Genomic DNA, 13,245 nt, shown 5'->3' on the forward strand with positions numbered 1-13,245 from the left:
TAGCAGAAAGTTGAGTCTGTGATAGAGATGTAGCATCTTTTACACTTCTGTGGATTTAGATTCTACCATTCATGCTATGTGTTTAGAATTACAGCCGTTGATATGCTGTGAGAGGTACAATGTCCTTCGTGGTTTATAGTGGCCCTTCAGAATGGGTAGGATAAGACACATGAGCATCCCAGAGAGGCAAATGCTATATTTTCATTCCATTGTCATTTATCAAAATGCTTTGGCCAAGGCTGCAGAAAGGAACAACTCCATGTAGACACATGGGAAAATAATTAGGAAGTAAATGTAGGAATAGGTGCTAATTGGAACAGTCTTCCCTATTTCCAATCAGTAAAAGACCTTGGGAAGATTTTGGAAAGGTCTTTGAAGCCATCGACCTAATGTACATTAAAAAGGTAAACTAGATACTCTAGTATTAGTGAAGGAGTCAGTTCTAAGTTAAGGAATTACTATGGTTGGTTGAGCACTCACTATATCATTCTGAAATATTCCCTGTAGTTCCGATCTGTAGCCTACAAAAATAATACTGTTGGGTGATTAGAAATATAAGTGGGGTTATTTAGTTTTGAAAGGAATGTGAAGAAATGCGATAGAGGTGCACAGCCTATAATAACAGATGATATAGAGCAGAAGCTCTTAGATTTTTTTCCTTTGGCAAAGATAATTTTTGGCATCTGACTAAATTTATAAACCTCTGCCATTTTATTCTTAAATTTCGTCTTTGTCTCAAAGCCAGTGGGATTTTATTTTAAACCCTACACAGTCTCTAACTTATTATTGCTTTATTTCTGTTACACTGAGTATGTCATATAGTTCAATATGCTGTCTTCAGCCAGAAGTTAGAAAAGGAACAGCAGGAGTAGAGAAAATACAAGAACTTGGGAGTCAGGCAGACCTGGGTTTAAATTTTACCTTGACCATTTATTGTGTGATTTTAAGCAGGTTAGTTAACTTGTTTAATTCCTTGTTTTTGCATCTCTAAAATGGGGATTTTTATCACAAATGGTACAGGCTTTTTATGAACATGAAATAAGATGATGTGTCAGAAGTGCCAAGACAGTGCTTGGTACATGGTTTTCTTTTGTTTTGTCTTTTCTTTTCTTCTTCTTCTTCCTTTTTTTTTTTTGAGACGGAGTCTCGCTCTGTCGCCCAGGCTGGAGTGCCGTGGCGCGATCTCCGCTCATTGCAAGCTCCGCCTCCCGGGTTCAACCTGTTCTCTGCCTCAGCCTCCCAAGTAGCTGGGATTACAGGCGCCCACCACCACGCCCAGCTAATTTTTGTATTTTTAGTAGAGATGGGGTATCACCATGTTAGCCACGCTGGTCTTGAACTCCTGACCCTTTGATCCACCCGCCTTGGCCTCCCAAAGTGCTGGGATTACAGGCGTGAGCCACTGCACCTGGCCTGTTTTTTCTTTTACCTGTGTCTGGAAACAAGTTCAGATAGTTTTCTTATTACTCACTCTACTCTTCCTGCTGAAGTGCCCATACTTGCAAGTACCTTCAGTTTTTTCAGAGAATTCCCTTCCACTTCTGTTTGTAACTCTCTACCCAAGGGACTGTTCCTTTCTCTTTTACCCCGCAGGGTCATATGCACCTTTAGTAGTTCTACACACTCTCTTTGTAAAGCAAAAAACAAAAGGCCAGACCCAGAAAGAAATAACATTAAGAATAACATCTACATTGCTAGGAAGAAATGTAGTTTTAACTGATAAATATTTAAGTCTTTGCTAATATTTTCAGTCCTTGCAAGGTGCTTATGGAGAATGTTAAGCAAATGTGATCCCCATTTTTAGGTAAAGATAGGTATTTTTAAAAAATACTGAGTCCTAGGAAGCTGTGAATGGTTTCCAGGAATTCTAATTACCTGTCCCTGCCAGAGAACTCTTTGACACACTGGATCTCTGAAATTAGTTTCATTGCAGTTTTTATTCTGTCCCAACAAAGGTTGCTTTCCTGGAATAAGTGATACTTCATTGCTTACCTTTCACTTGAAGAGCTGCAGATTGGCTACAAATCTGTTTAAAATACACCAGTGCATGGAACATTCTTTATGTCTGTGTCAGTAAAAATGTATTGAGTGGGGATGTTTGGCTTGGCAGACAGACATATTCTAGTACATGAATGGCGGCAAGTTTAAACAAAGTAGTAGATATTTACAATTTTAAAAGTCAGATAAAAATGGAAGTTTTATAATAGATAATAATCTCTACTCTCTGACTCATCTAATTTGACTGATGCCTCTTTTGTCAACTTTCTCCCATCTGCCTTCCATCTTCCAGGGATTTGTTGAAATTTCTTAATCATTAAGGGCTCTTGACTCCTCTGCTATTCTCTTCTCTGTTTGGGGGAGTCATAATGTTTTGCTTGTTTATTATCACAGTGTTTCTCTCAGGGAGTGTGTGGAAGGGAGAGAGAGATATATGTTGTCTTCCTTGACCTGGGTTCCTCATTCCAAATTTAGTTCAGAAAGTGGTGGTTTTCCTTTATGTAAATAAATACACACACACACACACACACACACACACACTGTTACTCTGTGTTTATGCCAGGGAAATCGTGGTGTCTGTGCCTTTTTGGAGCTTAAGAGTCTAGAGTGGGGATCTAGATAAACATTTGCATACAGTGCTGTGAGAGGGGTCTTAGAGGGTGTCACTAGGATTGTTTTCGTTGGTTAAGTCAACTGGTTTCAGAACTGGAAATAAGAATGCCTAAGTTTATTACTGTGAGTCTCAAAATTCCTTTGGCTTCCTCATTGCCTAAAGTTTCCTCCTCCCATTATAACACATCTACCATTATAGCCCAGCTTTCTTCATAGCTGTTCCTTCAGAACAATGGAGGCTTGCTTCTGGGGTTTGACTTTTCTCTTGCCTGAGTTCCCATCATGTTCTAGCCTCCCAGAGCTGTGCTGATAGCTGGACTGCTTTCCTTTTATGTTTCTCTCTCTTGTTTCCCAGAGCTTATAAAGTTTTTGGGGCCCATTTTATACTTAAAGTGTGTAATTTATTGTTCATTCTGGCTCTTGTTCTGTTTCACCTCTTTAGGTCATTTGGCCTTGAACTCTCTTCACTGTCATAATTTTTAACACTGACCTATTCAGTTGGGAGAATTTCAGATTCAAGACTCGTGTTAAAAATTTGAATACAGCCAGGAGATTCAGGGAGCAGGTGAGGCTAAGTCGCTACCCAGTCCCCTGAGCAGCACTTTCTTTGTGGTGATTGAGTAATAGGTCAGTTGAGGATTTTTGCTTCCCCTCTCATGGGCCGTTTACTAAGACCACCAATTCTGCAATTGTTGAGAAATCATGGGATCCCTCTGGTGGTGCTCATTTCTTGGGTGATGCCACTTCCACAGCAGTATTTTTTTCCTAAAAGTATGCTTTCCTGTTAACCTCAGTGTAGCAGAACAAGCCTTATCAGTGGAGTAGTCACTAGAAATATGCAAAATATTAATCAGGTCCTAGTTGTTAGAGCTTAAATAATGATAATCATTTAAAAGATGACTTCACCCACCTCCAAGTTTATACTCTTAACACCAGCTGGAGATTTTCAGTCTAACAAACATCTCAGGTGATGAAAAGCCTTAGGTCACAGTGAAAAACTCTGGCATAGAACATTCGTTATAACCTGAGGGATTGTCTCCACATAGATCTTGAGAGATAATGTCTTGTCCTCAGTGGTAAAGTGGCATGGTATAGTTGGAATAGCAAGGCTGTAGAATTGGATTGACTTAGGCTTAAAACCTCCTGTCTCAGTTATAAGCTGTGTGACCTTGGCAAGTTTCGGAACCCCTCTGAACCTCTATTTACTGTAATGTGCAAATAACAAAATCTGTCTCAGAGTTGTTGTAAAAATAAAGTGAAATACATGGCATATGGAAGGCGATGAGTGGATATTTACAAACCAACTTCATAACCTGACTTAGCTATAAAAGAAAACATTTAGCTAAGATACTTGTGGCTGTAATAATTCTTGATTCTCTGATTTTATTTGTATAAAATTAATAAAATATATATTTTAAAGATAACTATATAACTGCAAAGTTCTTGGTTATCATGAATTACTGCTTGCTAAATCCCCTTTGCTGGACATGTCAATTTAGAGAACCAGTGGAGAAGGCATTATACCAGATAGTGCTTGTAGTTCTCTGATCTAAGTCTGTTTCATTATTTCAGTCTTCCCAGACTCTCCTGGGGCTTATGAAGCTGAGTCACCATCCCCACCTCCTCCTCCGTCTCCACCTCTTGAACCAGTGCCAAAGACTGAGCCTGAACCTCCTTCTGTCAAGGTAAAATTATACTGGGATTCTTGCATATCCATGTATCCTTTATGTCTTAAGGACCTACAACCACTTTGCTAAATCAGTTCCCTTGCTGTATACTTCACAAATGCCAGTAGATGGCTCTTGTCTCATTCTGCTCTCCTACAGGTTGTACAGAATGGGTATTCCTCCATTCTCACCTGAAGGGAGATTTCGCTAGCGGGTATAGTCTCAAGAACGTTGCAGAGGTGGAACCTGGGAGCTGCTCTGTATTCATGACCTTCGGCATCTCTGCTGTGCTATACACCTCCTATTAGAGTGGTGCAAAAAGAGATCCCTCTGCATCAGAGCAACATGTGAAAGACAGGGGAACAAACAACTTAAACACATTTGCTGCCCTTCAGAAGCAATTCTGAAAAAGGGCTGGATGGGAAAACTGTCCGCCAAAGGGGAAATACAGCTTGGAACGCTCTTCAGCTGCATCTTTTTTACATCTATTAGTGTAGATAATGAAGAGTTGAAAAAATAGTTGCTGACAATTTTTTTTTTTCCTTTGTGGCTGTTAGTTTTTCTTAATTCATTGTGTTAAGACCATCATTTAAATCTTACACTGATTTCCTCATTAGCTGAAGAGAAAATGGGATGAAAGAGACCAGTGGAGATAAAAGGAAGTTGGTATTAGTAATACCTATTTGAGACTAAATTAGATAGGTGTAATGTTGAAGTGTCAAGGCTGGCCAGGCATGTTGGCTCACACCTGTAATCCCAGCACTTTGGAAGGCTGAGGTGGGCAGAACGCCTGAGTCCAGGAGTTTGAGACCTGGGCAACACAGGGAGACCTTGTCTGTACTTTAAAAATATCTGGGCATGGTGGCACATGCTTTTTAGTTTCAGCTACTTGGGAGGCTGAGGCGGGATGATCATTTGAGCCCAGGAGTTGGACTACTGCCGTGAGTTATGATTGCACTTCTGCACTCCAGCCTGGGCAACAGAGCAAGACCTTGTCTCTAAAAAACAAACAAACAAAAAAGAAAACAAGAAATGTGAAGGCTGACATAGCAAGTATCTACAGCAAGGGCATATGCCACAGAAACCCCTGGTGTGGTTTAGGGGCCTTCCCTGTGTGCTCCCATAATATCTGCCTCAGCCCTCCATTGAAGCCCTCACCACACTGTATTGCAGTGGTCTGCTTTCCTTATCTGTCTCCTCCACTAAGGTCCTTATCCTACTTTTTAACCATGTCGCCTGCACTACCCAGCAAAAACTTATTGACCGAATGAACAGAACACAGTTCTTTCTTCAGCATGCTACTTTCCTTCTTATGAACAATGAAATATCAAGCCTGTGTATATAGTGAGCGTAACTTGTCTATGTGATGGGGTTGGTTCTCTAAAACTAATGTAGAGTTTCTCTTTCAACTTTTTATCATAATGGAGTATTGGAGAATGATTAGTATAGATTTAAAAGCTTTTGTTATTTTTCTGTATAATATAATTGATCAGCTTAACATTGTATCCTCTGATCTTTTAGAGCTCAAGTGGAGAAAACAAAAGAAAACGAAAACGCGTACTAAAATCTAAAACTTACGTGGATGAGGAAGGTTGCATGGGTAAGGCAAATATTTGGCTCCAAATCCGGAGAGAGTCTCTTATTACCGTAGAGGCACCATAATCCCTTTTAGAACAGGTACATCTCAAGCTTTAATTTACATATGAATCATCCACAAGTGCTACCGATGCTGTTTGTCTATGGCATACACTTTGTGTAGCAGAGTGTAAGTCAGAACACCTAGGTTCTTGTTTAGGTCATACACTATAAAAATAAGCACTGAGATGTTGGCTAAAAGTTATGTCGTCTCTGGTGAAGAGTTTCTTATCTGTGGAATAACCATTTTGCCTAAATGTGTGGTTGTTATGAAGATTCAGGTGGCATAAATATGTCTAAAAACAAGATGGAAACCACAGTATGGGCTTAGGATGTTATCATAGACATTGAGAAGCATTTTTTTTTCCCTAGAATATTTGTTTTTATAAGTTTGAACAGTGGAAAAGAAGCTACAGATGATTAGACTGTATCAAGAGTCATTTTTGGTATTTGGTTCCATTTGTTCTTCAGAAGGGAATGACTCATCCAGATTGCTTCCTTTATGTTTCCTATTTGTAAGCCATGTTAGGTAAAAGCATGTGCTTGTTATGAAGGCCTAGGGAGGAATTAGAGTTCAGGCTTTGAGTCATTGGCTGGTTCTTCAGCCATGTTTTAGCCTCTTCTGCCCTTTCCATAATCAAACCAGACTTCTGTGGAGCTTTTAAGATTTAGCACTTGAGGTTTGATGGGATGCTCATATCCTGGTACTATATTTTTGTGTTTGAAAAGAGTTGTGGGTTTAGGCTTTTACCTTTGTTGGTTGGATAGCCCATGGTTTGTCATTTTTGTCATGGATCCTTTTGTGGCACCTGCCACAGCTTGGATCTTCAGAGAAGGTTATTTTTCCTGTTCTTGATTTTTTTTTTTTTTTCCTTCTAGTTCAAACTTGTTTTTAAAAGATTGGCTCTGAAGAATCAACCTTTCCTGGTTCTTAAAACTAGTGACGACATTTTGTCATCTGTGTTCCCTGTCCCCCTGTTCCCAACCTCCCAGTCCTCTGAAAAGGCCTCTGCCATTTTAATTGTAGCATGCGACTGGGGAGTAAAATTCTTTACATGTGGAAATTCTGTCTTTTCAGTGCCAAATTTCTTGTGAACCTGTGAATTCTGGACTTTGAATGGGTTTTTTTTTGTTTTTTGTTTTTTGTTTTTTTGGCTTTCAGTCTTTTAATAGTTGTCATTTTCAAGCCTCTTGGTTTGGCCATGGGTGATAATATATGTATTTACTGTTGACTTTCTTAATTCAACAGTATATTTTTTAAATTTAGGAGGACAAAAGCATTGGTGCCAGTTTTTTCCTCCTCTTTCTGCCCCAAAGAAAAAAGTCAAATGTCTTTGTGAGAGTTCATTGGGAATTTGTGGGTAATTATTTATTGCTTTGTTTAAAACATAGTACTCGAGTTTTGGCCAGGTGTGTGATGTGGACTTTTTTGCACTCCTGTCTCCAGACAAAACTGTTAAAAGCCTTGGATGCAACAGTGAAAACTGTGCTCACATGGCACTTTTTTTTTTTTTTTAAGGTTTTTGGTCCAAGCTCAACCTAATGAATCTTGGCTTTGGTTACCAACAAAGGAGTTCTGCTTTCCTCTCTCTGCTCAGACTGTTCCAAATGTACCAGCATAGGGGGTTTGCCCTGTTCTGTGCTGAATCAGATTTGTTCTGTGGGTTTAGAAAACTCATCTTTTCCCTCTTTGTGAGTTTGCAGCAGAAACTGGGGAGTTGGGTCCCTGAGATAAGTTTGGAGTAGACTCCTGGACAAGGGGATGGGTTTCTAAGAGCAAAGCAGTTAAGTGGAAAAGAAATCTGATGTTACCCACAAAAACCAGGTTTGTTTGCTTTTTTTTTTTAATGGCAACCCAGAAAAGTGGCATGTTGTTCAGCTAAAACAAAGGCCCCATATTTTTAATGGAGGCGTCCTTTTTCCTGGGGTTTGAGGTAGCTACAGCTTTGAATATAGAAATATTCCTTTTAGCTTTTACAGTATACTGAATATGCTGCTAAAGAAATTTTGTTGGTGCTGCCCTGACTGTTTTTTAACACCCCCAAGCAATGTGTTACACAAAATTGGCAATGAGACAGCCATTGATTTCGTTAATAAGTAATGAAATAATGAGCTAATTGATGCTGAAGTGTAATGTGGTAGATACGCTGCCATTTGAATACAGAATATAGCTTATGAAGGAGCAAAGTCTTATACCACCAACTAGTAGAAAGTCATTTCCTTTCTGTATCTGTAGATGGCTCTTCAGACTTTTCTAATTTAAGATATTGAATAAATAACAGCTCGTAATTTTGTCCCATTAATTCAGTTACATAATGCTTTTGAAGATGCATGTGAGATGGAGGTGGTGTTCTGGGGTCTAATTGCTGAACGAATAGGTATGCCGTGGGAATTCTCTAATTATCTTAGAGCAAGATTTCTCAAACTTTGCCGACTATGTGCATTACTTGGAGATCTTGCTAAAATTGAAATTCTGCATCAGTAGGCCAGGAGTGGGAACTGAGAGTACATTCCTAATAAGCTCATGGGAGATTCCGTTGCCTCTGGTGTGTGGAGCACAATTTGAGTAGTAAGGCCTTTGAGAATACTTAGTATAACACTATCTAAAGTTTATCAGTATTGTTTCGCCTCTAAGTGAAAATCAAAGTGAATTCTGGGCTCTTACAAAATTGAAGACAAACTCTGGGAACTCTCTGGGAAGGGATTGTTGATTATGCAGCCTTAATGGGATCAGCTGGATAAGAGAGAAGGCGTGCTCCAGTGGCAATTGCACTTCAACATTTAAAACAGGGAAGGAAAGAACATTAATTCCCAGAGTGTGGTCCCCAGACCGGCAGCATCAGCATTTTCTGGGAGGATGTTAGAGAAGCAAATTCTCAGTTCCACCCCAGATCTGCTGAATCTGAAACTTGGGAAACAGAGTCTGGCAATCTATGTTTTAACCAGCCTTCCAGGTGGTTCTGATGCACAGTAAAGTTTGAGGTGATATCTTAAGTAGCAGAGTAGGTATTAGGACACAGAATCATTTGATTCCAAAGCTTATGCCTCTAGAACAATTTGATATATTTTATTAGAAAGAATTATCAATAAGAGCTTGAGACTGTCATTGTTCTTTAATGGAAAAAAAAAAAAAAAAACTTTAATCATTTGAGCATTTAATATGCATGTTAGGTTATACTTTTCAGCTAAGAACGAGCTCTTTTCCTTCAGTGTTTCTCTATCACTTGCTGCAACCAGGAAGGCTGAGAAAGAATTTAGGTAGTATTGGTTATGCAGCTGCCACAGCTCTCTCAAATTACAGAAAGGTGGCGTGCTGTTTCTTGTGGTTGGTGTATGTGTTGCAGTAGTGTGGATCCTCCTTGGTTATGTGACGACATGGCTGAAAGCCACTATCTCTGCCTGTGCCCTTTGGGGCTTGCTCATAATGAGTGCTTACTGGTATAGTTCTTTTCCAAGTTTACCTTGGGAAAGGTTCAGTGAGTTTTAATAGCAGGGGAAAGGCAATTTATGCCTTTGACTGATAGGGAGTAAGAAAACTGGTAACTTTGTTTCTCATTTTATCACTGTCATTCCTTAAAACTAACAAGTGTGTCATCTGATAGCATTTGCTTGAGATAGTTAACTTTTGTGATATAGACTACTACTAAATCTTGGGTTAATTTGCAGCCATTAAGAACTAAGAACCGAACAGTTGAGTAACTGATCTTCAATTCTCTGTACCTAGGATGTGCAGAGAGTGGGTGGCATCAGGACAGAGCTAGACAGGAGGGTCCATGGTGAGCTTGGCTAGACAGAATGGAGGCAGGCAGATAGGCCAGCGGTTTAAGACCAATAACGGGAATAGGCAGGCATTGTAGGTCAGTGAGATGAGACTTAAGAAGCCAGTCAAAGCATGGAGTTAGAAGTAAGTGTTTGAGATATAGACAATTCAGATATAGAGTTCAGGAAATTAGCTAACATAGGCCAGGACCCAAATAAAGGATTTAGGCAATTCACTGATAAAGGGCCATTTAAAGGCATGGGATATAGCAGTGAGGGAGAAAAGTGAATGTTAATTCTAAGCATCAAATAGAGGCAGTGTGAGCTCAGGATTCCATATACCTGCTACCTTAGGCTAGATCTGATCTCCCAGTGGGAGAAAGATTCAGTCCTAAGTAAGCATATTTGCCTTGATCAGAGAGTCTGAAATTATTGGGGTTAGCAAGACATCCCATTTTCTTGATAGAGTAAATGATTCAACCCACCCATGTTCCATTTTTTTCTCATCCTACCAGTGACTGAAAAAGTCTACGAGAGTGAATCCTGCACAGATAGTGAAGAGGAGCTTAAGTTGAAGACATCCTCAGTACACAGACCCCCTGCCATGACTGTGAAAAAAGAACCCAAAGAGGAACGAAAGGGCCCCAAGAAAGGGACTGCTGCTCTGGGCAAAGCCAACAGACAGGTGTCCATTACTGGCTTCTTCCAGAGGAAATAAACTGCCATCTCTGGTAGATCAGAGACTTGAAGTGGTCAAGGGAGAAGACCAAGAAATGTGCTCCTCACTTACTATGTAAGTTCATCTACATCTCCACCTCACTTGTATCAAAAGACTGTTCTTTCATCCTGTGAGGTTTATACTATTTCTGGTTTTTAACCAAAAGGAAATCATCTGGAAGCAGGAGGCAAAAAGCTGTGACCTTCTAATGACATTTAAAAAGCACAATCTTTGACCTGTCCAGGAGAAGGATTTACTCCAAAATTATACTGGAACAGTTTTCAGAATTCTCACTGAAGCCATTTAGTGGCTAATGCACTGTTCCCCACTCGCCCTATGACCTGGTCCGCATATGGCACAGGAATTATTCCTTCTTGTTCCTTTGTATTCTGAGAATTCATGTGGGTGTTTCTTATCCTTACATTCTGCTGGATGTGTTTACCCCTCTTGTCTTCCTCCAGTACCACACTTCTGTCCCCTAACCTCCTGAGGCTGTTCTCTGTAAGTCTTTTAAGTCTTGGTTGGACTAAAGGCTGAAGTGAAAATCTCCCTGTAATCCTCTTCCTCCATTATGCAGTATACGGGCACCTGGCTACAGACCAGGACATGGCTTGTGTTCTGTTCCTTTCACAAAAGCTCTCTGGGACCTTCACTCGCAATTAGTGGTTAGGGAAAAGCCTCAGGCAGAACACAAATAGAAATTTAATGATGTGTTCAACTCCACCAGAAATTACCTCGAGTCAGCATTGACAATATTGGAGGAGCTGCCGTGCTGCTGACACGGGGTGTGCTTTATGCTGCTCTTTGTGGTTTGTTGATCCCCTTCCCCCACTCAGTACCTAGAGAGTGAAACCTGTACAATGAGATAAAGACTAAAAAGAGAAGGGATTTCTCCTATATACAGTGTACTGCATTTACATAAAATTTCTTCTTCTTAAGAAAACAGAATATTCAAAAACAGCACTTTTCCAGGAAGTTAGTGAGGAAGATAAGGCACACATTTATACATGGATGTTGCTCCTTTGTATTTTTAGCTCCCCTATTTGCTTAAAAGTACAGGCTCCCCAAGAGAGGATGGAGAGGGAGAGACTGAATTGTTAGTAGTCTAAACAGCAAAGAAAACATTTTTATTAGTTACTTATGGAAAATCGTCTATTACAATGATAACCTTCAAGCGACTTCCATTATGGCTGGACAGACGGTGAGCTCAGTGGATTGCAGTGGTGTGCTGGTGATTTTGCACAGTGAGCTCTGTGGAAGGGGTCACGCTCAGCTGCTGATGTGTCTCACACGTAGCAGACAAGGGGTGTCTGACCGGCTTCTTCCGCCTCAGGCTTGTATATGTCGTAAGTGATGCAATCAGCTGTCTCCTCTTTAAGGTTGGGATTGTGCTGACCTTGGGATTAACATGAGCTTCTTTAGCAACCAAGCATGAACTTGATTAAGACCAGAAGTGTGGGAGATGAGTCCTGGCATTATGTCTAAGGCTAAAGCAGTGGCTTTGTATAGCAAGCTGTATAGCAAGGTTGACATACTCCAAAACCCTTTCTTTTTAAAATGAAAAATGATGGAGAGAAGGATGGAAAGCCTGGACTTAAACCATTAGAAAAAACTTCTGGAGAGAAATCCCTTCTAAACAGTTATTTTTGTCATTGCCTCTGGTCATTTGTCTAAATAGGAATGGAAAATTAAAAGCAACAATCCAATCTTTTTTCTAAAAATTATGCTGGGGTCTCGACTAAAACAATTTGAATTGGAAAATTCTGATGCTGGTTGGAGTTCCAACTTTCAAGGGATAATACAAATCCTATGATCTCTATGCCCAATATGCTGCCTCAACTTGAGCTCCTGCAAGGCTTAGTAAGTATTGAGTGGTGGGTTTTTTTTTTTTTTTCTTTTTACATAATACCATGTTAACCACATGAGTTAAATAAATTTGAGAAGTTTTAAGATAGTGCTTCAAACTGAGTATCTGATGAGTCTCTTATTTGATGGATGGTAACAGTGTTGCAATTATTTAAACTCTGAATGGGAAGAAGGCTGGTTTTCAGTTGATACTGTTAAAACTGCATACTTATAGTCTGAGATGAACAAGTTATTTGCTGCCTTCATCATTTTTTCAGCCCTGGGAAAATCTTAGTTCAGCGAACCTCATTGTTTAGTTCATGTATAAGAAAATCTAGCACATTGTGTTAGTTTGGCTTCATCACTTGCTAGCCATATGACCTTGGGCAAGTTTCACAGCCTCAAGTTCTTTATCAAAATAAAACTAAAATGAATTACCAAGGGTTGTCAAGACTAATGTCAAGTGTATGTAGCATGAATTCGGTACATGATGGTAGTCACGTACGCACTCTACAAATGGTGGCTTCCTTTCTGATGTCGTGAGTGATGTAATCAGCTAGCAACTTACTGAAATGTTATCAGTTATACGGCCCAGGTGGTGTATTCTTCAGTCATTCTGGCTGTACATGTGGTAAAAAGGGGAAGATAGTTGTCCTATTTCATGAAAGGTTTAAAAAGAGTAGATATTTTCCTATTGAAGGAATTACAGATGGCTATATTTACTGTTCATTTATTGTGTATCTACTATGTGTCAAGCCCATGACCTGGGGACTAGAGGATATAATAGAAACAGTAGAATTTGGCACTTGATCCTCACAATGTAGTAGAAGGGAAAGCCACTAAAATGAAATGACAGTGCCGTATGTGAGTCCAAGGTACAGGTCCTCTAAGAGTTCCTAGGAGGATAGGTATCAAGGCAGTCTTCCTGGAGGAGAGGAAAGCAAGCAGTTCTTTGATGAGCAGGATTTCACCAGGCAAAGAGGAATGGAAACTATTTTCTAGGCAGAGGAG

The 13,245-nt window shown here is 39.9% G+C and overlaps 1 protein-coding gene across 2 annotated transcripts in view; it reads left to right on the forward strand.

Annotated features, from left to right (window-relative positions):
* The window catches only part of POLD3 (DNA polymerase delta 3, accessory subunit), a 50,415-nt gene extending 37,743 nt beyond the window's left edge, over positions 1-12,672 (forward strand). For both annotated transcript variants that reach the window (XM_023209400.2, XM_023209401.2), the window contains exons 10-12: positions 4,183-4,295; positions 5,799-5,877; positions 10,187-12,672. In XM_023209400.2, coding sequence (XP_023065168.1) covers positions 4,183-4,295; positions 5,799-5,877; positions 10,187-10,389 — 395 coding nt within the window. In that variant the 3' untranslated portion in view covers positions 10,390-12,672. The remainder of the gene's footprint in view (positions 1-4,182; positions 4,296-5,798; positions 5,878-10,186) is intronic.
* Positions 12,673-13,245: the final 573 nt, after the last annotated feature.

Source organism: Piliocolobus tephrosceles, chromosome 13 (genome assembly GCF_002776525.5).
Source record: "Piliocolobus tephrosceles isolate RC106 chromosome 13, ASM277652v3, whole genome shotgun sequence".
NCBI lineage: Eukaryota > Metazoa > Chordata > Mammalia > Primates > Cercopithecidae > Piliocolobus > Piliocolobus tephrosceles.